Here is a 21,771-nt window from a genome sequence, read left to right as displayed (position 1 = left end):
ACCATGCTTGCTTGAAAAACCAAGGTCAAGTGGATGTGAATAAGTCTAAGATGACAAATTAATGTCTGCTTAGGTATTTCCGTTTGAAGCATTTGACCACATCACCATACGTCTCTATTTCCGTTTGAAGCATTTGACCGCATCACCATACGTCTCTATTAGTACTTTTGGTCAGATGTGTGGTAAGAAAGAAACCACACGTTTGTTACATTCCTGTCGAGTCTGAAAAAGGAACAGGCATTTCCTTAGCATTCCGATCTCCCTGGTTTATTTTTCTCAAGAAGGTTAAGACACTCTCATTTTCCTGAAGCTGTTGGAAGACCTGTACGTAGAAAGCCCAGGTGGCAACCCTCAGCAATAAGAAAGTTACAGCTAAGAGTATCGGGGGACAAAAGAGCATATCAAATACAACTGAGGAGAAATTGAACAATATTCCTGTGAAATAGGAACACCGAATGCAATGCACAATGTGATGGGAAAGAAATTTGTTGGGGTGATAATGGATCACTCATACAAGAGGAAATAAAAAAGGCTAACTTAACCTTAGCGTCTGAGGCAGCACTTATCAAACTTTAGTGTATCTAAGAATCACCTTGGGGTCCTGTTTAAAATGCTGATTCCAGGACCCCATCTCCAGAGGTTCTGATTCAGCAGGCCTGGAGTGGGGCCTGGATATCTGTATTTTGAGTAGGTAGTTTGGGCAGTTCCAAAGCAGGAGTGCCTATAACACAGAGTGAGGAATCATGCTCTAAATCAAAGTAAAGGGATAAAGGGCTAATTAATAAAGATTTTGAATGAAGCAATAGTTGAGTGATTCCAATCCTACTTCTTTTTATTTCAAAGCACTTTCTTTGCCTTACAGGAGGAAATAACGAATTGTCTCTATAAGCCATCTTAAGGGTAAACATGAGTAGATAAAATAATCATTTTGATTCCAATCCTACTTCTTTTTATTTCAAAGCACTTGCTTTGCCTTAAAGGAGAAAATAACGAATTGTCTCTATAAGCCATCTTAAGGGTCAACACGAGTAGATAAAATAATCGTTTTGATCAATGGTAGAGATATATGTACAAGCATAAAATCCCTTATCCCACAGCTCTTGGGGATAGGTGTGTTTTAAGCCATTTAAAAAATATATATTTTACCAAGTTTACACTATGCATATGACATAGGTTATGTAATAACCCAGAAGCGTCTGGGGCTGCACACGTAGTCAAACATATTAATGTTTCTTCAGGGAAATATGTGAATATCATATTTTTACGTAAATAACATGTGCCTTATACATTTGTTTTCCGGCTGCACCCATCCCCTGTGAAGCACCCTCATAAGCACTGTCATGTCAGTCCTTTTCCACATGTTACTATAAAAAATTAGCATAGTGTACTTACCAGAATACCTTGTGGGGCGAGGGTGTGACCAGTGCACATTATATGTGTACAAATATGATATTCATACTAAATGAGATAATGTTTATAACCAACTTACTTTTGTTATATTAATGTGATCATATCAGAGTAGGGTGGATTTTAATCTTAATTACTCCTGAATGATGTCTCATGAAAAGATCAGAAGAGACACAGACATACATGGGTGAAGACGTACAGACATATGTCATTTGAGGGCCCTCCTAAAGCAAAAATACTGAGGATTGTCAGCAGATGCCAGAAACTAGGAGAGAGGCCCACAGAAGGATCTGAAGTGGCTGAGATCCTGATCTGGACTTTGAGCCTCCAGAATTGTGAGGCAATAAATTCCAGTCTAGGCTTAAGCCATATGAACCTTCGGTTGCACTTATTATTTAAGCCACTTGAAGATGTTTATCTTATATTTTTGACTGAAACAACTCTATTTTACACATATTTTGATTCTAAGTAAATCTCTTTTGGCCTACATTGAGGAAAAGTGAATGTGGGTATCTTTATATACCTGGAAAAGTGTGAACAGTTTTTTTTTTTTTTTCCTCGAGTAGAACCAATAACTACGTTTTAGACTTTCCCCAAGTATAAACTGAGCCTCCATCAGATATTCTCCCAAAAAGACGCAACATAGGGATACTTAGTATCTCTCCATTTCTCGTGAACTTACAATCTATTCAGAAAGGCAAAAAATCTATGAGAAATAATTTAAAAAACACAATTTTCTTGGTTGCATTGTGGCTGCTGTAAGTGAAATAAATGGAAGCTTTGAAGACAACAGTGCGTGCAGCCATAGCCAGGGGAAATTTCATACACACAGTGAGACTAGGTCTTAAAGATAGTTATGATTTGACCATAAAGAAAGGACATGAGAATTTCCAAGAAGAGGAATAGAATTGTAGTGGAATGATAGTGGAGAAACTAACACCACCCAGTCGTCCACTTGGTGTCAGCTATGGGGCAAGGCCCTTTCCCTATACCATTTCTTTTTGTATCTCAGGACAACCCTGTGATAGAGACAATATCAACCATATTTTCTAGACTAGTAAACCCAGATTCAGAAAGCACAAGTAATTTTCCCAAGGCCACACTTTACATGATAGTGGTTTAAGTTATATTTAGAAGAATTTCTACAAATTTATGTTGAAAATATATTTTCTTATATGACCACAGGTTCATCTTGAATATTCCTGTCCTGCCAACAATACCACACAACAAAGAATTTGCTTGGGGTGGGGAGGGGGGTAAGTGAGAAGATAATTTGTCTGTTCTTTGTCAATATTTTTCTTGATGTAAGAGGGTCACTGATTATTTGATGTTAGAGGAGAACTAGCACCCAGAAAACAAAGCTAAAAAATAAAATAAAACTCCCATAACAAAACACAAAATTTTATGTAATTTTCACCTAAAGCCTATAATATCAAAACAATTTTAACACACAATAATAAATACTGCCATGGCTGAGGCTTACAATGTGCCAGGAAACTGGATTATATATATATATATATATTTCTTTTTCTCCTCATTTTTTTGAAAATATTTTATTGTTTTTTAAGATGAAAAGTTTACAGTGTATTAGGTTCTCATTTAACAATTTTTATAAAAATCATTCCATCATATTAGTTATAATTTTCACAATGCATCAGCATTCTCATTATTTCCATTCTATTTATTGTTTCCGTTGATCTAGTTTCTCTTCTTCTCCTTGACTTCTCATCTTTGCTTTTGGGTAAATGTTGACCATTTGGTCTCATATTAAGAGCTCAGCTGCCAACCAAAATGTCGAGATTTCAAATATACCAGCCACTTCTTGGAAACCCCGTAGGACAGTTCTACTCTGTCCTATAGGGTCTCTATGAGTCAGAATCAACTTGATGGCAATGGGTTTAGTTTTTTTTGTTTTTTTTTTTTGGTCGCGTGTAGTTAATTGTTTAAGGGACACATTATCCATGGGTGATATTATTATTTATTTTATAATCTAGTCGATTATCTGGCTGCAAGTTGACCTCCAGGAGTGGTTTCAGCTCTAGGTTAAAAAGGTATCTTAGGGTGATAGTCTCTGGGGTTCCTCTAGTCTCTCTCAGTCCGATAAGTTGGATCTTTTTTTTATGAATTTGAGTTTTGTTCTATATTTTTCTCCCATTCTAACCAAGACCTTCTATTGTGTCCTTGGTCAGAACAGTCAGTAGTGTTAGCCGGGCACCATCTAGTTCTTCTGATCACAGATTAGAAGAGGCCATGGTTTGTGTGGGCTACTTTCTTCCTTGAGTCTTTGGTTTCCTTCATTCTCTTTTACTCTACACGAGTAGAGAAAAATAACTGTATATTAGTTGGCCTCTCACAAACTTTTAAGGCCCCAGACTAGAGTGTAGAATATCAAATTAACTTATGAATTATGTTATGCCAGTTGACTAAATTGTCCCACAAGACTATGGTCCTAAGCCTTTCAACCCAGTTAAATAATTCCATGAGTTGTTTGGATATGCCTAGGAAGTCTCTTTAACTGTGCCCTTTTGTGTTTTATTATATCGATGAATATATATCCAGCACACACAAACATATATTTACATATGCCTATGAGTTGGAATAAACTCGATGGCAACAGGTTTGGTTTTGGTTTTTACTGATACACCTATACCCACACGTGATGACACACATATCCCTTCCTATAGACATATGCATACACTTCTACCTATGTAACCACACACATATTTTTTAGTTATTATTACTGTTGTTGCAAAATTGAATATGTTACAGCATTTACTAGGTTGTCCCTTTTTCTTTTGTACTTTTATTTACTTTGGTCAAGTTATATGGATGTTGCCTTTATTTGGTATTGCCTTTTTTTTGGCATCACCAAAAATAACAAGTGTCTTCTATCTAGAAAGTGATTCCCCCTCTATCCCCGTTTCATCACTGGTGATTATCAAAGAAACTTTCTATGTTTATACCTATTTCTATCTTTTTTATAATACTGGAGCCATGCAATATTTTCCCTTTTGTGATTGACTTATTGCTCTCAATATAATGTCCTCCAGATTCATCCATGATATAAGATGTTTTGTGAACTCCTCATTATTCTTTATAGTTTTGTAGTATTCCATTGTATGAGTGTATCACAGTGTGTTTATCCATTCCTCCAGAGATGGACACTTAGGTAGTGTCACAGATTGAATTTTGTCCCCCCAAAAATGTGTGTATCAACTTTGTTAACCCATGATTCCCAGTATTCTATGGTTGCCCTCCATTTTGTGATTGTAATTTTATGTTGAAAGGATTAGGGTGGGATTGTAACACCACTGTTACTCTCATCACCTCCCTGATCCAATGTAGAGGGAGTTTCCCTGGGGTGTGGCCTGTACCACCTTTTATCTCTGTAGAGATAAAAGGAAAGGGAAGCAAGCAAAGAGTTGGAGACCTCATACCACCAAGAAAGCAGCACCAGGAGCAGAGAGTGTCCTTTGGACATGGGGTCCCTGTGCCTGAGAAGCTCCTCGACCAGGGGAAGACTGAGGACAAGTACCTTCTTCCAGAGCCAATGGAGAGAGAAAGCCTTCCCCTCGTGCCAGCACCCTGAATTTGGACTTATAACCTACTAGACTATGAGAAAAATAAATTTCTTTTTTTTAAAAACCATCCACTTGTGTTATTTCTGTTATGGCAGCACTAGATGACCAACACAGGTTGTTTCCATTTTTTGCTATTGCGAATAATGCTGCAATGAACATTGATGTGCATATGTGTGTTCATGTCACTGCATTTATGTCTCCTGCATATATATCTAGGAGTGAGATTGCTGGATCATAAGGTATTTCTATTTCTAGCTTTTTGAGGAAGCGCCATACCATTTTCCATAGTGGTTGTACCATTTTACAGTCCCACCAGGAGTGTGTAAGAGTTTCAGTCTCCCTGCAGCCTCACTAGCATTTGATGTTTTTTTGTTTTTTTTTTTTTTTTTTTATCATTGCCATTTTTACAGGGGTGAGATGGTATCTCATTGTAGTTTTGATTTGAGTCTCTGTAATGGCTAATGATCACAACATCTTTTCATGTATTTGATGGCCATCAGAATGTCCTCTTTGGTGAATTGTCTGTTCATGTCCTTTAAATCACACCTTTATTGGGTTGCTTTCCTTTTTGTTGTTGAGTTGTTGAAGTTTTATACATATTTTAGAGATTAGACCCTTGTCAGGTATGTTGGTGGCAAAGTTTTTTCCCAGTCTGTAGGTCCTGTTTTTACTGTTTTGGTAATATCTTTTGATGAGCGTATTTAATTTTTAGGAGGTCCCAGTTATCTAAATTATGTCCTTTTGTTCATGCATCCTTAGTGTGTTTAATACACTATTTATACCAAAAGTTAAGACCTCTAGTTTTGTTCCTATATTATCTCCCAGGAACTTTATAGTTTTAGATTTAACATTTACATCTTGATCCATTTTGAGTTAGTTTTTGTGTATGGTGTTAGGTATGGATCCTGTTTCATTTTTCTGCAAATGGGTGGTCAGTTTTGCCAGCACCATTTGTGGAAGACACTGTTTCTTCCCATTTGAATGGATTTTGATCCTTCGTTGAAGATCAGCTGCCTGTAGATGAATGGATTTACTTATAGTTTCTGAATTCCTTACCATTGGTCTGCATCTGTCATTGAACAGTACCAGCCTGTTTTGATTACTGTGGCTGTATAGCAAGTTTTGAGATCAGGAAGTGTGAGGCCTCCTACTTGGTTTTTCTTTTTCAGTATTGCTTTAATTATTTGGGGTCTCTTTCCTTTCCAAATAAATTTGGAGATTAGTTTTTCCATTTCATTAAAGAATGTTGGGATTTGGATCAGGATTGCATTATATCTATAGATGATTTTTGGTAGTATTGACATTTCACAATATTAAGTCTTTCAATCCATGAGCAGGGAATGTTTTTCCATTTATATAGTTCTCTTTTAGTTTCTTGCAGTAGTGTTTTACAGTTTTCCTTGTATAAGGCTTTTACTTCCCTGGTTATGTTTATTTCTAGGTATTTTATCCTTTTCAGGGCTATTATAAATGGTATTAATTTCTTGATTTCCTTTTCAGAGTCCTTCTTGTTAGTGCAGAGAAACCCAAATGATTTCTGTGTGTTGATCTTCTATCCTGTTACTCTGCTGAACACTTCTATTAGTTCCAGTAAGTTTTTTGTGAAGTCTGTAGGATTTTTTAATGTATAGGGTCATGTCATCTGTGAATCAGGATAGATTTACTTCTTCCTTTTTAATTTAGATACGCTTTATTTCCCTTCTTGCCTTATTGCTCTGGCTAAGACTTCTGGTACAATATTGAATAAGAGTGGTGATAACAGGTATCCTTGCCTCATTCCCATTCTGAAGGGGAAATCTCTCAATCTTTCTCCACTGAGAGTAATGTTGGCTGTTGATTTTGCATGTATGCTGTGGGTTGTACTGTGGAACTTCCCTTCTATTCCTATTTTGCTGAGAGATTTTATCAGGAAAGGGAGTTGGATTTTATGAAATGTCTTTTCTGTGTTGATTGAAATGGTCATGTGATTCTTTTCCTGTGTTTTGTTTATGTGGTGAATTATGTTGATTGATTTTCCCATCATTTTATTATTATAACCATTTTGTTGTATGATGAGAACACTAAGTCAGGGAAGTTAATTTGTCTGGGGTCATTCAGGTAGGAAGTGGTTCAGCTGGTATTTAAACCTAAGTTTTTGCTCCTCCACAATCTGGTCGTTCCTTCCTTACAGAGTCTTTCCTTTGGTTTAAATGAAAAGCCATTTGATAATGGGAGCTCTGAAAAATACTCTTATTTTTAGTAATATTTTATCCTTAAGTGTACTGGTTGCTACAGGAGTAGTAAGATAACACTCTTACTCTAAGCTCACATTCATTTAACTGCTACTTTTTTAATACTAAACATATAGCAAGAAGGAAGGCAACAAAGATAACTGCAAAACAGTCCAGAACAAATCTTCTTTGATTTCCAGCTGGAGTAGAGAAGGGCTGGATGCCCTCATCTCTGATGTATCTCTGTCAAGCTTGGAAATGGAATGCTGATGAAAATACAATGGCTATGTATCACAGAGAAAGACAACAGTTCCTCTGCAAGTAACTTGTCTAATTTCTGAAAAGAAATCTATAGCTCAGAAACCTAAACAAAGTAAGACAGAGTCCAACATGCTCACTTTAACAAACCTCTTAAAAAAGAATAAACTAAGTCAACATCCACTCAACACCTAAGTGCTAGGCATTCTTGCAACCCCCTAAGAGAAAAGGTCAATTAAAGTAACCTCATTTTGTTTTTTAATATCTTTGTTAAGGCACTTTTGACATATAATAAGTTGCACACATTTAAGATGTACAATTTAATAAGTTTTGACATATGTATATAGCCATGAAGGAGCCCTGATGGCACAGTGGTTAAGTGCCCCGCTGTTAACCTAAAAGGTTGGTGGTTTGAACCCACCAGCCACTACATGGGAGAAAGATGTGGCAGTCTGCTTCTGTAAAGATTTACAGGCTTGAAAACCCTATGGGGGAATTCTACTCCATCCTATAAGGTCACTATGAGTCAGAATCAACTCTACAGCATCAGGTATACAACCATGAACCCAACAGCACAATCAAGATAATGAACTGACCTATCACTTCTTTGTGTTCTTTGTAGGCTTTCCCTTTCATTCCTCCCCATCCCACTTCAGTCTCCAGAAAACCATGGCTAAGCATTCTGTCACTATAGGTTAGTTTGCATTTTCTAGAATTTTAAGAAATAAAGAATAGTGTATACTCTCTTTTGGCTTGTGCTCTCCACACAGCATAGTCAGTTGAGATTTATCCATGTTATTGCCTATATCAATAATTCTTTCATTTTTATAACTGAGTATCATTTCAGTGTATGGATTTATCCAAGTTTCTTTATCCAATCACCAGTTGATGACATTTAGGTTGTTTCCAGGTTTTGATTATTACACATGGGTACTATGAGTATTTATAGAGAATTCTTCGTATGAACATGATTTCATTTAACTTGGTTAATTACCTCAGAGTAGCTTTGTTAGATATTAGATGGTCACAAAAACAAAAACAAAACTAAACCCAGTGCCGTCAAGTTGATTCCGACTCACAGAGACCCTATAGGACAGAGTAGGACTGCCCCATAGAGTTTCCAAGGAGCGCCTGGCAGATTTGAACTGCTGACCCTTTGAGCAACTGTAGCGCTTAACCACCATGCCACCAGGGTTTCCAATCAGATGGTAAGTGTGTGTTTAACTTTTTGAGAAACTGACAGACTCTTTTCCAAAGCAGCTGTACCATTTTAGATTCCCACTAGATTCCCATGACTTTTCCCTAATAATTAATAATAATGAGCATTGTTTAATGTGTTTATTTGCCATCTATATATGTTCAAATTATTTACCCATTTTTGAACTGAATTGCTTATTTTTCTATTATTACATTTTGGGGGTTCTTTTTATATTCTAGACACAAATCCTTTATCTGATATATGTTTTGCAAATATTTTCTTCCAGGGTGTGGCTTGTCTTTCATTTTCTGGACAGTGGCTTTTGAAAAACAGTAAATTCTGATGAAGTTCAATTTATCATTTTTTTTTTCTTTTATGGATCATACTTTTGATGTAGTATCTATAACTCAATGGCAACGGGTTTGGTTTTTTTCTGTATCTGCAAAATCTTTGTCTAAGCCAAGGCCACAGACTTTCTTCTAAGTCTTCTTCTATAAGTTTTATTGTTTAAAGTTTTGTATCCATGATCCATTTTGAGCTATTTTTAGATACGGTGCAAGGTATGTATGTTCATATGTAATACGTCTTTTTTCCTCTTACTGATGTTAAGATTTTTTCTTCATTACAAGTGTTAAGAAATTTGATTATGATATGATTTGGTAAAGATAGATTTCTTCCTGTTTCCTGGGTTTAGCGTCCATTGAGTCTCACATCTTTGGGTTGATATTTTTCATCAAATTTGTAACTATTTCAGCCATTATTTCTTTATATTTTTTAAATACTTTTTTTCTGTCCTCCCCTCTCTCCTCCCTCCTTTGAGAACTCCCAAAGGCTACATTATGCTACATTAATTATATCAGGCTGATTGAAGTTGCCGCACAGTTCACTGATGCTCTGTTTTTCTTAAATTCTCTTTTCTCTCCATGTTTCATTTTGGATAGATTCTATCAGTATGTCTTCAAGTTCACTAATATGTTCTTTCGCAATGTCTAATCTACCATTAATTACATCCTGTGTGTTTTTCTTCTTACTCATAGTAGCATTAATCTTTAGCTAAGTTCAGTTTGATCCTTTTATATAGCTTCCATGTCTTTACTTAAATTTGAAATATATGATATACAATTATGATAATAGGTCTAATGTCCTTCTCGGAAAATTCTAACATACTAATGAATTCTCGGTTGGTTTCTAGTGCTTGATTTTTCTCCTCATTGTGCATTGTATTTTTTCCTATAAATATTCTGGAGCTTTGTGTTTTGGGATACAATTAAGTTATTTGGAGATATTTTCATCTTTTGGGGCTTTGTTTTTAAATTTTCTTAGGTAGGACCAGAACCCTGTATAGCCGATGGCTGGATAGTCCCTTCCACTGAGTTAAGACTTTTCTGAGTATGCTACCCAATGCTGCATAAATTATGAGGTTTTCCAGTTTGGCTGGTATGGACAGGCTCTGTTTTTAGCACTGTGGGAGTGACGGGTACTGACTCCTTTAACCTTTTCAAGTAGTTCTTTCCCAGCCTTAGATCGTCTTTTCACATGATTACACTGATCATTGCTTTGCTGAATAGTCCAGTGGAACCCTCACCACATTTCTGGGGTTCTCCCTCTGTGCCATTTTCTCCCCTCCAGTACACCATTTTGTGAACACCAGCTGCTTTGATATTTCCAGACTCTAAATTCCATCTCCTCAACTCAGTCACTGGGCTGAGCTTCTCCAAGGTTCCTTCTCCTTTCCCTACAGCCTGGAAATTCTCCCAAAGTGCAAAGAGGAGACAATCGTAGGAGTCATTTCGTTTATGTCACATTTCTCAGGAATCATCATCCATCATTGTCTGATATCCACTGTTTTGAAAATTGTTGTTTCATATATTTTGTCCATTATTTTGTTGTTGTTGTTTCAGTGAGGAGATAAATTCAGCTCCTGTAACTCCATGTTGTTTGAAAGTGGAAGTTTGGTTGCTCTTTGGAGAAGAAAAATGCTGTAAACTTCCTCTGGTTCCCATTTTAGAGGTAAGGGTAAAGAAGTTTAAAGGTTTAGAGATTTGCATAAGATCATAACACTAGTAAATTAGGGTAGCCACGGGATTTGAACCCAGGCTAACTGCTTATAGATGGTACATGCTAAAGTCCGATGTATGCTATATGGCCACATATTTTGAAGTGAGGCTGTTTCACGAGGTCCTTCTAACGTCTTTATGATGGAATTGCTGCCTCGCTTATTGACGCAATCATTACTACTTGCTGAAAATAAGGTTAAGTCAGGATTCCAAACAAAAACTCAGTTTAAAGGTTTCCCTTTTCAGAAAGATCTGACCTTTTAAATCTGTTCATTTACATCCAATATCCCATTATAAATTTGGATTTAAACATGTTATTCATTAAGTTGAATTAAGAAACAGTGTTTCCTTCACCATTTGTCCTAAATTTAGCATTTTCTCTTGCTTCTATTCTTCTCTTATAAATCCCCATGATTCTTATCTCAACTTTTGTCTCTGTTCCGAAGTGAAAGATGTTTGTCTGCGCTTATTCTAATGAGGGTTTAAGATTTATTTCCAATATATATTCTATTAAAAAAAAAAAAAAAAAAACTATGCTAAAGTCCTCTTCAAACTAGAAGAGTAAATTATTGATTTTCTTATTTCAATGATCACGCAACCAGGTAAGGGAAGATAATGTTGGATGGAAGTCTTTCAGGTACTTATCAATCACTAAGCTAGTTGCTGACCCCCAATGTTCAGTGGGAGAAGACCACCCAAAGCCATCCCAAATTTATAGGATCCTAGAGCTGAATGAGGAGCCCTGATGCTGCAGTGGTTAAGAGCTTGGCTGCTAACCAAAAAGTCAGCTGTTCGAATTCACCGGCTGTTCCTTGGCAATCGTATGGGGCAGTTTTACTCTGTCCTGTAGAGGTGCTATGAGTAAGAATCAACTCTACAGCAATGCGTAGAACTGAATGAAGTAAATCATGGGGCTGGGGAGAGCATCAATTGTCCAAAATCTCACTGAGTCACTTTTCAAAGTAGCCACATTATTCCATGGCGTGATGTTTCAGTGTGACCTACGTTTAGTACATTCTTAGAGATTTCAAGTATAAAAAACCCTAAACCCACCGCCATTGAGCCAATTCTGACTCATAGTAATCTTATAGGACAGAATAGAACAGTCCCATAGGGTTTCCAAGGCTATAAATATTTATAGAAGCAGACTATCACATCTTACTCCCATGGAGTGACTGGTGGGTTTGAACTGCGAATCTTCCAGTTAGCAATTGAGGGCTTTAACCACTGTGCCATCAGGACTCCTAATCTCAAGTATAGAGAACTGATTTTTCTTTTTTTTCCTTCTCCTCATTTAAGAAAAGCCTTTTTGAAAAGGACTGAGGCCCTAGCATTCCCTCTGATAACTGAGCCTCTTTTACACAAGGACCCCGAATGGCAACACTGGCATCCAAATGAGATGCCGAAGAGAGGAAATGGGAGGCAGCCTTATACTTCTATTTTATGACTTGAAAAATTGAGTCAGAGAGCTCCCCAAACCCCAGACCAGGAAGCATAGGACACCTAGCCTTGTATTTTAGCCAACTCTTTGAGATTTAGTGAAGGGAGAGGAGCACTTTCATGGCAAGGGAATGATAAGCAATATTTGGAGGCTCACTGACGGGTGGGTGGCTTCCTACTCTAGCATGCTCTGCTTAGTGATTTTTGTGAAAAAGGTTAACATCCACCCAGGGTTCTGGCAAGTACATAATGGGTTTAGTAAAAGGAGAAAATTTCTGAATGCAGTGAGGGGTGATGAGCTATTGTTTTTAATCAACTGATCCTGTCTCCTGTAGCCACAAGGTGAATAAAAGTAAGAAAGCACAAGCAGAGTCTTTCCCACAATATATTATGTGACAACTTGGATTTGCAGGATAATTTCAAATACAAGGGTAGATTTTTATTTTTAAATGTTAATAGTTAAATGTGTTTTAGAGAAACACAAACTTACACTTTGAATCTGTGAGTTCAGGGATTTATTTTTGGATAAATAATAATAATAATAATAATAATAATAACAACAATACATGCCAGACACTTGTCTAAGCACCTTACCTAAGATCCTCCTTTGATCTTTACGCAATTCTATGACATGCGTACTATTATTATTCCCGTTGTTTCAGATGAAGAAATTGAGGCACTGAGAGGATGGATTAAAGTCAGTGGTGACTCCAGAGTTCAGTTTGACTCCAGACTATGTGTTCTTAACCATCACATTGCACTATGGTTTTAAACTCAGAATTTAAAAGATATTTAGTTTATATAAAAATAGCAAGTAAAGAGTAGTAGAGGTAGTATTTAACTATGCAAAGAGAGCGAAAGGCCAAGTTGAAGGTGATTGCACACTGGACCAAAACAGTAATTATTCTCTCCTGATAAGAGTTAAAGTCCAACTAGGAGCTGGGTGGAGAGCCATGAAATAATTCATCACAATGCATAAAAAAAGAAAAATCACAATGCATATTTAAATATTTATTTGTGTTCCTATTTGGAGCCCTGGTGGTACAGTGGTTAAGACTCAGCTGCTAACCAAAAAGTCAACAGTTTGAATCCACAAGCCACTCCTTGGACACCCTATAGGGCAGTTCTACTCTGTCCTATATGGTCGTTATGAGTCTGAATCAACTCAGTGGAAATGGGTTTAGTGCTTGTTCAGACTTGTTTAATGTCTATCTCCTCCACTTGCCTGTAACTATCGATGAAGGCAGAAAAGGAAACAGGGCTCAAAGAGGCTAAGTAACTTACCCAACCCAGTGCCGTCGAGTCGATTCCGATTACCTACTACTATTATATCATTATATTGACTTAATGGCAACGAGTTTACCCAATAATATACTAATAATAATGACACATAGATTCAGAAGAAAGGCTTAGCAATATGCTTCTGTAAAGAGCATTGTTGTAAGGAGCCATTTAGTTGGTTCCAACTCATAGCTACTCCATATACAACAGAATGAAATGCTGCCAGGTCCTGCACCATCCTCACAATCCTTGTTGTGTTTGAGCCCATTGTCACAGCCACTGTATCAATTCATCTCATTCGAGGGTATTCTTTTTCTTGGCTGATACTTTACCAAGCATGATATCCTTCTTCAGGGACTGGTCTCCTGATAACATGTCCAAAGTAAGCCAGACCAAGTCGTACCATCCTTGTTTCTAAAGATCTTTCTGGTTGTACTTCTTTCAAGACAGATTTGTTCATTCTTCTGGCAGCCAATGGTATATTTGATATTCTTCACCAACATCATAAGTCAGAAACATCAATTCTTCTTCGGTCTTTCTTATTCATTGTCCAGCTTTTGCTTTCATACGTAATCTGGAAAGATTACAGCTAAGAAAATCCTATGGAACTCAGTTCCAGTCTGTAACACATGGGGTGCCATGAGTGAGAACAGGCTCAGCAGCAAAGGGTTTAATGATGAAACCAGGATTCTAACTAGTTTTTTTTTTTTAACTCCAAAACCTGAAAACTTAATACTTGAATGGCCTGTTGAATGAGTAAAACTTAAAAAAAGTTCCACTGAGATCAATGTTGTATGACTTCACCTGCATTGCCCAGGATAAACTATGTCAGTCAAGGATTGATGACTCAAAACCTTCCAAGGGCTGGGAAGGTATCATAAATGAGTGAAATGGCTGTGTGAAGACAGGGATTGTGGTAACCCAATTAATCCTGCCCAGTCTCAAGTGAGCAGTTACTGCATAGGTCCAGAAAACTGTAAGCACTTGATAGAGCAAAGTCAGGGTGGGCACCAGATTTTATTTGATACACAAGCTGTAAATCTAGAAGCTTCAATGAAATCTCCATATTTTTAAAATATTGGCTAATATTATTTTTTAAACAACACATGGGATGCCATGGGTTGGAATCGACTCAATGGCACACAACAACAACATGGGACAAACGAAACAAATTTGTTTGTTGAATTCATCCTGAAGTTTGCCAGTGAGTGACTGCACAATTCGTATATTTGAACGAGTGAGTTGCCCAATTTCTGCATGTCTTCAATACCCTGTGTTACTTTCAGTCACAACAGAACATGAACACTCCCAGATTAAAAATCCAGTCACACTTTAAATTTATATCAGAGATTTATCCAAGCATCTGAAACTTGTGAGACTCTGAAGTGTAAACACATTTAAATATTATTGGAGAATTATTGGGGTTTCTGATTTATATATGCCCAGAGCTACTTCTCAAGTCTAAGGCATTGTCATTGGCATATATGTGGTGTGTTTTTAGTAGAAGGTGAAGAAGATCAGTATATACAGACATGTCTGTGTTTACTGGCTTATTAAGGAAGACCATTGAGTGGTTTCTAGATGTGTAAGCTGAGAAAATTACTTATTTCTACTAGTTACCCTTTATTTTCTTTTGAAAGCCTTTTTTCCCATTCTTAGTTCACGTGGCTTGTCTGATCACACCTTCAGCCCTAAGAGTTAAAATATGGCCATAATTGGTTCAACATGGACAAGTGACCCAAGCTAGGACAATCAATACATTCAAACTTGAACCCAGGATTTTTAGTGTGATTGACAGAAAAGAGGCATGCTCTTTGCTCCGGGGGTTTCCGAGAGAACAGAGTCATAAACCTGGAGCTCCTGACAGCCATTTTGCCACCTCAGGTGTTGAGGCTCCCAGAGGATGAATTCAGCATAGAGGAAGGCAGTGGTGCAAGACTGAGAGATCAAGACTAAAGCCTGATATTACAATTTCGTCCCTGGGGTTCAACTGTGTCTGATTTCAGACCCAGACCTACTTTTTGACTTTTGGTTGTGTAAAACATTCCCTTTTTTTATATAATAAGTTCTTTGAATACAATACTCTTAAGTGCAATAGTCTTGAAAAATATTGTGGACTTCAGTTTCCTCATTTATACAATGACTTATATTGACCACCTCATTGGATTATCATAAAAATAAAATAATACTAAATAATCTGAAATGTAAAATGATTATCTCTGAAAATTCTCTATACCAGTGATAAAGCCATTCCCAAAACTACCTGCAGCATGTAAATTGTATGGGTTATTTACCTTTGGAGCCCTGGTGGCACAGTGGTTAAGAGTTTGGCTGCTGACAAAAGGTCGGCAGTTGGAATCCACCAGCCACTTCTTGGAAACCCTGTGGGAGCAGTTTTACTTTGTCCTGTAGGGTCGCTATGAGTCAGAATTGACTCGTCAGCAACGGGTTTGGTTTTCTTGGTTTTTATCTTGTCCTTTATTACATCCAGTGTAAAGGTATTCTAGAATCATTTAAAAAGTATATTTTAGTTCATCCAGTTACACTTTATAGTTTTAGAAATTTTTTGTGTGTGTTTTGATTTGTTCAGTTACTTTAGCTTTTATTTTGTTTGATTTATTTCTTAACAGGTGCAAAACTCAAGCAGAAGATTAAATCTTATAGTTATTATGATGTAGGATATATGAATTTCACTAAAATATTCAACTTTCTCCTTAATTTTAACCAATGAAACTTTCTCTTAACTCTGAATAATTCAAAATACTTCAAAGTATATAAGTATATATATTTTTCATATTTTAAAATAAGCATATATATCTGCATGTGTGTGTGTGCATGCATACATGTGTTTGTGTATACCTTATAGAGCCAGCAAAATATTTCAAGCTCCAGAGTAGTTGAATATGGGAAGACATATATTACACAAAATTCTCTTAAACTTAAGAAACTTCTAAACTTGACTTTCGCCTTTAGTAACATTAAGACATTACAAAGTTAATAAAAGCAATAATTTATCCATGCATTCACACATAGTTTCTAGAAGATTCTTTGATTGCTACCTATTCCACTTTTTACAGACCTAGAAATTCAAACGCCAAACTAATATTTTTCCTCAAAAACAACAATTAATTTTCCCCATGGGATTCCCTCAGTCTTTGTTGAAGACCAAGGACTGTGAGAAGTACAGACCTAGAATTTTAAAATATGCTTGTATTTTCAGAGATAAACCTATGGATCTTATGCGCCCTACATTAAATCACAAATGTTTGATCTCAAGAGTTAGGCTGAGTGTAGAAAAGGATTGTAGTTTTCTTTCTACATCTCTACCAAACTTAATTTATCCCAGTTTTAATGATTCAGTTCAAACCCTTCTATCTCCATGAAGCTTCTTCCAGTTATCGCTTTTCAGTTCTACAAAAAGAGTTTATGTATGTGCCAGTCACCGTACTTGCTGCTAAGAAGGTAATAAGGAGGTTGGACTTTCAGGACATTTTATCTTCATTCCTTTTTATAAAGGAAAAGTCCACTTATCAAATTCAAAGAGAACTTCCAATAGATCAGTTACTCATAAATTTTATTGTATAAGATATTAATAAATATAATTTGTGAGATGCTTTAAAATATATCCTAACCTAAAAATCTATAAAATGTACATTTTATTTACCATTTACAAAAAATAGACTCAAGGCTGTTCGAGCAAGGGTCTGTCCATTGGTTACTAGTGTCGTCTTTCATATATAAATCACACTCAAATCCATCTACTTTACAATATTAAGTGTAGAATCTTTTTAAATATTTCCTCTTTTTATAATCATTTACAATTAATGAGCCCACACCTAAATATGAAATTCTATGTAATATTTTAAATTATATCATTAAAAAATAAATCAACATTTGTAAACAGGTTTTGAAAGAAACACAACTGACTCTGGATAAGTATTAAAGTCAATGGAACTACATGGACATGTACTAATGTAATCCACGAGCCTCAAGTGTTCCAGTTACCATGGACGTTAGTCAGTACTCTCAACAGAGGCAATTGAGAGGGTAGGTGTATCAGCTAGTCTGCAAGTCAATTAAGTAAGGAGAAAGAGTCCTTCTACAGACTTATAATTATCTGAATAAATAAAATAAGTAGACTAAGTTTTTTGGAAGTAGGAGCCACACTTATTTAACTTTGAGCCTAATATCCATTTGTACAGTGTTTTATATAAAATATCTATCCAGAAAATACTGAACAAATAATAAATAAGCTATCTAGCTGCAGAGTATCTTGGTGAATGAAAGCAATGCTGGATTTCCCTACCATGTTTTAACAAGCATTCTTAATCTAAACTGCCTAATTTCCTTCTTGTATGAAATGATCCTATAGAGCTATAGAGTGCTTTGCAATTACAAAATAATTTTCACATATTTTAGTCTGTTTAAATTATTATAAATACTGTATGTTTGGCTAAATAGAATATTTGAATCCCTATCTATTTTATCTATAGGCATGAAAACTGTGGCTCAGAGAGACTAGCAACTTGCCCAAGTTCAAGCAGCTTGCAGAGATGGAGCCAGAGCTCAGGCTAACTCCTCATCCAGAAATCTTCCAAGTCTACCTGTTGGTTTAGAAAGAACCATTACTCAAATAAAAGCTACAGTCCTACAGTACAGGCTACAACTTCCTCATATCTCTTCTGTACAAAGAATTTCAGTTGGTATAATTTCATGTTTAGACACGAAATTGAAATTTTAGAGTGATGGATCTCAAAGAGAGCTCAATATGCCCCATGACTATGATCTAATATATTCTCCCAGGCCTGAGAAAGGACTCCTGAGGGACTGAAGATGGTGGATTGAAGGTGAACCCAACATCAAGTGCCTATCATATCCTCAACTGCAGACAGGTCAGATTAGCCTGTATGCCAAGCCTATGCCTGATACTTCCACAAACCAAAAGTTGAACGTAGGAGATAGGGAAAGGAATGTATAAACCAAGCAACAGCTCACTCGGCATTAAGATGGCACAGATATGGAAATGCCACCTTCACCACTGGCTGACATTTCAGCAGAGGCTCCCTAAACAAACTCCAGTTATTAAGAACTGGGCTGGCAGTTAGTCTGTGTGAACATCTCTTTCCCACCAGCCCCTGCCTGGGAGCCTCTAGGCATCACAGTCATGGGGGTGAGCTTCCCAACTGCCGGAAGAAGAGTGGGTGGCTGTAGGCAACTCACTAAAATAAGACCACTCAAACATTCACAGTTAAGAATTACAAAAGCTCCTAAATAGATAATGACTGTACTAATACCCTCAAATTATATTCCAAATATATACTAAGGTATTTTAAGAATTGGAAGTATTTCTAGGATAATGATTTTTTCATTAAAAATGAGGATGACGTGCTACTGAAGCATGTGTGCATTGATGTGCTCCTCTGCAGTAAAAATAGAGATTTCTGTATGTGGTACATTATCATGGTTGTCACACAGGGATTCATGTAGAAGCTATTTAACATTTAGATCTGGCTTATGGTTATTCCACTGAACTATGAACTGCTCAAGGGCAAGCTCTATGTCTGATTATCGTCCTGAACCCTGTTAATGGGGCAAGGAGCATAGGAGGTCCCGAGTACATAGCCAATGAACTGAGCTGAGCTAACAACAAAAGAGCTCATCAGAGTTTCTGGTTATTCCAATAGAGAAGTGCTGGACCAACGTCTACAGGCAGACTTTTCTCTCTGAACTGATTTTGAATCCCAGCCCTTCTGTTCACTAATCATGTGACCTGGGGCAAGTTATCCTTCCCAAGCCTCAATTTTTTCATTTGTACAATGGCTATAATAATATCCACAGCATGGAGTAATTGAGAGAATTAAATACAGTGGAATTAATTGGAATTAAATATAACTGAACTAAATATAATGGAATTAATTATCATTTACACAACAATGAATAAGTCTTTTTTAATTTTTTTTCACTTTTAACAGTAAGTGAGGTATATTTTCTTTAGAGCAATCAAAATCCAAAGCCAGAATGAAAAAAAAAAAAGAAATGCAATAAAGAAAATACCTCTAAGTCCAATATGTTTTCAGTGGTTCCACCCACTGATTTCCATGAATCCCTCATCTGTGTTGAGTCTGTGGCTATTCCTAGAGTTGATGAATTCAACACTAAATAAACCTTTAAGGAATGAGGAAGCTGGCGTATTCAAGTGTCTGTCACTAATTTAGGAGTCCCTTGGTGGTACATATGGTTAGCACTGGCATACTAACTGACAGGTTGGTGCTTCAAACTCACCCAGAGGTGCTCTGGAAGCAAGTCTTGGCAATCTGTTTCCAAAAGGTCACAGCCTTAAGAATCCCTATGGAGCGTTTTTACTCTGACACACATGATGTCACCTCACCATGAGTCAGAATCCACTAGACAGCAACCAGTTTGAGTTTTTTGGACAATAATTTAAAGACCAAGGAATTTTTAATTTTTTATTTCAACAGCTAAAACATGGTGAGGAGCATGGCTGAGAAACCAAAGCAGCACTGTTGAGCCTGCCTTTGGCAAAACCTCATAGCGGCTTGGCAAGTGCCTCCCAGGCCTTCCGTGTCTAAATCTCATGGGTATCTAAAGTGGACTTTAGCTGCAGAATTATTGTCTCCCCTCCCCCTTTACCCCGTATCTCTCTATATCACTTTTTCATCAGAGGCATCCTTATAAGAAATTTTACAAAGCAGAATGGAATTTGTGGTTAGTTAAATTTTATTTCAAATACTCCTATTTTTCTTACTGACTGTGAGGACTTGGACTAATTACATGAATTTCTTGAGTTACAGTTTCCTTATCTCTGAAATAAGAATAGTGGTCATGTCTACCTTGAGGTTTTTATGGGGATTAAATGAGATGATTTATAGACCTTGCTGTACGTAGTCTGTTACACATAGCATGTTTTCAATAAGTTAAGAGATTATTAATTTTTAAAACATTGAATAGTTACGGGGTCTTAGTAGAAACCGCAGTTATTCTTCAAGAAATGTTGGACCAGGCTACCAGTTTTCAAAATGAAATAAGTAGGTGTTTCTCCCAGTGTTAGAACAAATACCAGCAGTAATGTAGAATCTTGTATGTTCTGCTGGATCTCCATTTAGAGACAACAAAATTCATTGAATGTTTTGAAATGAAAGGGTACTTCTCTTAAAACCTGCTTCTACATCTCTACGTGAATTCTAATGTCAAATTGTTTACAATCCTACATTCCTTGCCTGAAAGTTTAACTTCTAATTCCAGTAAAACTTAAAAGGCTACGTTTAATCAGCTCAACTGTCTCACACTGCCCCAGGGGACATCAAACTGTTAACTGTTGTAGGTTACTTACTGGCATTAGGTGAAAACACGTAAATCCTAGGAGCTTCCAAATTTTGTCTTCCTCTGCCTTCCTTTGACTGCAGTCTCTTTTATCCTTTCATTTCCACAGTTAGCCTAGATATTTTAATAGCAGTTTTTCCACCACAGTGGCAGAAAAAAGTCAGAATTTTGCCTTTTGGGTCTCTTTAGTATTACCTTTTATCAAAAAAAAAAAAAAAATTATCATTCTTAAGTCCTGATGGCAAAATCTGATCACAGGAACCCAAGTGAGAAACAGGAACTTGAGTCACACTCCCAGCCCTGCTCTTGCTGGAGCTGGGATAAATGATTCATGTTCTTCATGTTTTAACTTCCTTACCGGTGTACACACACACATACACACACACACACACACATCATACTTTAAGTCTTAACTCCGTGGAATAACTCTAGAACTTCTTATCTACAGGGGACCTTAAAGATAATTATTAAAACAATGATGACTTACATATGTGCCACACTCTCAACATACTATAAAGTATGTCCACATTCACTGTCTCATTTGATTCTCTCTATGCCAGTCATACCACAACCTGTCTGTCAGTTTATCACACTGTGGTGGCTTGCATGTTGCTAAAATTTAAAATACCATTAGGCTCACCCATAGTGGACAGGTTCCAGCAAAGCTTCCAGACTAAGGCAGACCAAGAAGAAAAGCCTGGTGATCTTCTTCCAAAAATTAGCCATTGAAAACCCTATAGGTCGCAACAGAATATTCTCTCATACAGTGCTGGAAGATGAGCCCCTAGGTTGCAAAAAAAAACCCAAAGCCAAACCTGTTGCCGTCAAGTCGATTCTGACTCATAGCGACCCTATTGGACTGAGTAGAACTGCCCCATATGGTTTCCAAGAAGCACCTGGTAGATTCAAACTGCCGACCTTTTGGTTAACAGACATAGCTCTTAACCACTATGCCACCACGGTTTCCCCTAGGTTGCAAGGCACTCAAAATACACAGT

General features: G+C 36.8%; 1 protein-coding gene across 6 annotated transcripts in view; it reads right to left on the bottom strand.

The window, feature by feature from the left end:
• The window catches only part of GABRG2 (gamma-aminobutyric acid type A receptor subunit gamma2), a 124,572-nt gene that overhangs the window by 42,688 nt on the left and 60,113 nt on the right, over positions 1-21,771 (bottom strand). The window contains exons 7-8 of one of the 6 annotated variants that reach the window (XM_064279034.1): positions 9,128-9,145; positions 8,507-8,530 (exon numbers count right to left, since the gene is read on the bottom strand). The exons of the other annotated variants lie outside the window; for them this stretch is intronic. Coding sequence (XP_064135104.1) covers positions 8,507-8,530; positions 9,128-9,145 — 42 coding nt within the window. The remainder of the gene's footprint in view (positions 1-8,506; positions 8,531-9,127; positions 9,146-21,771) is intronic. 6 annotated transcript variants of the gene reach the window in all.

This window comes from Loxodonta africana, chromosome 2 (assembly GCF_030014295.1).
Source record: "Loxodonta africana isolate mLoxAfr1 chromosome 2, mLoxAfr1.hap2, whole genome shotgun sequence".
NCBI classification, from domain to species: domain Eukaryota; kingdom Metazoa; phylum Chordata; class Mammalia; order Proboscidea; family Elephantidae; genus Loxodonta; species Loxodonta africana.
Note: the sequence above shows the minus strand (reverse complement) of the source record. Positions and strands in the feature narration are given on the sequence as shown.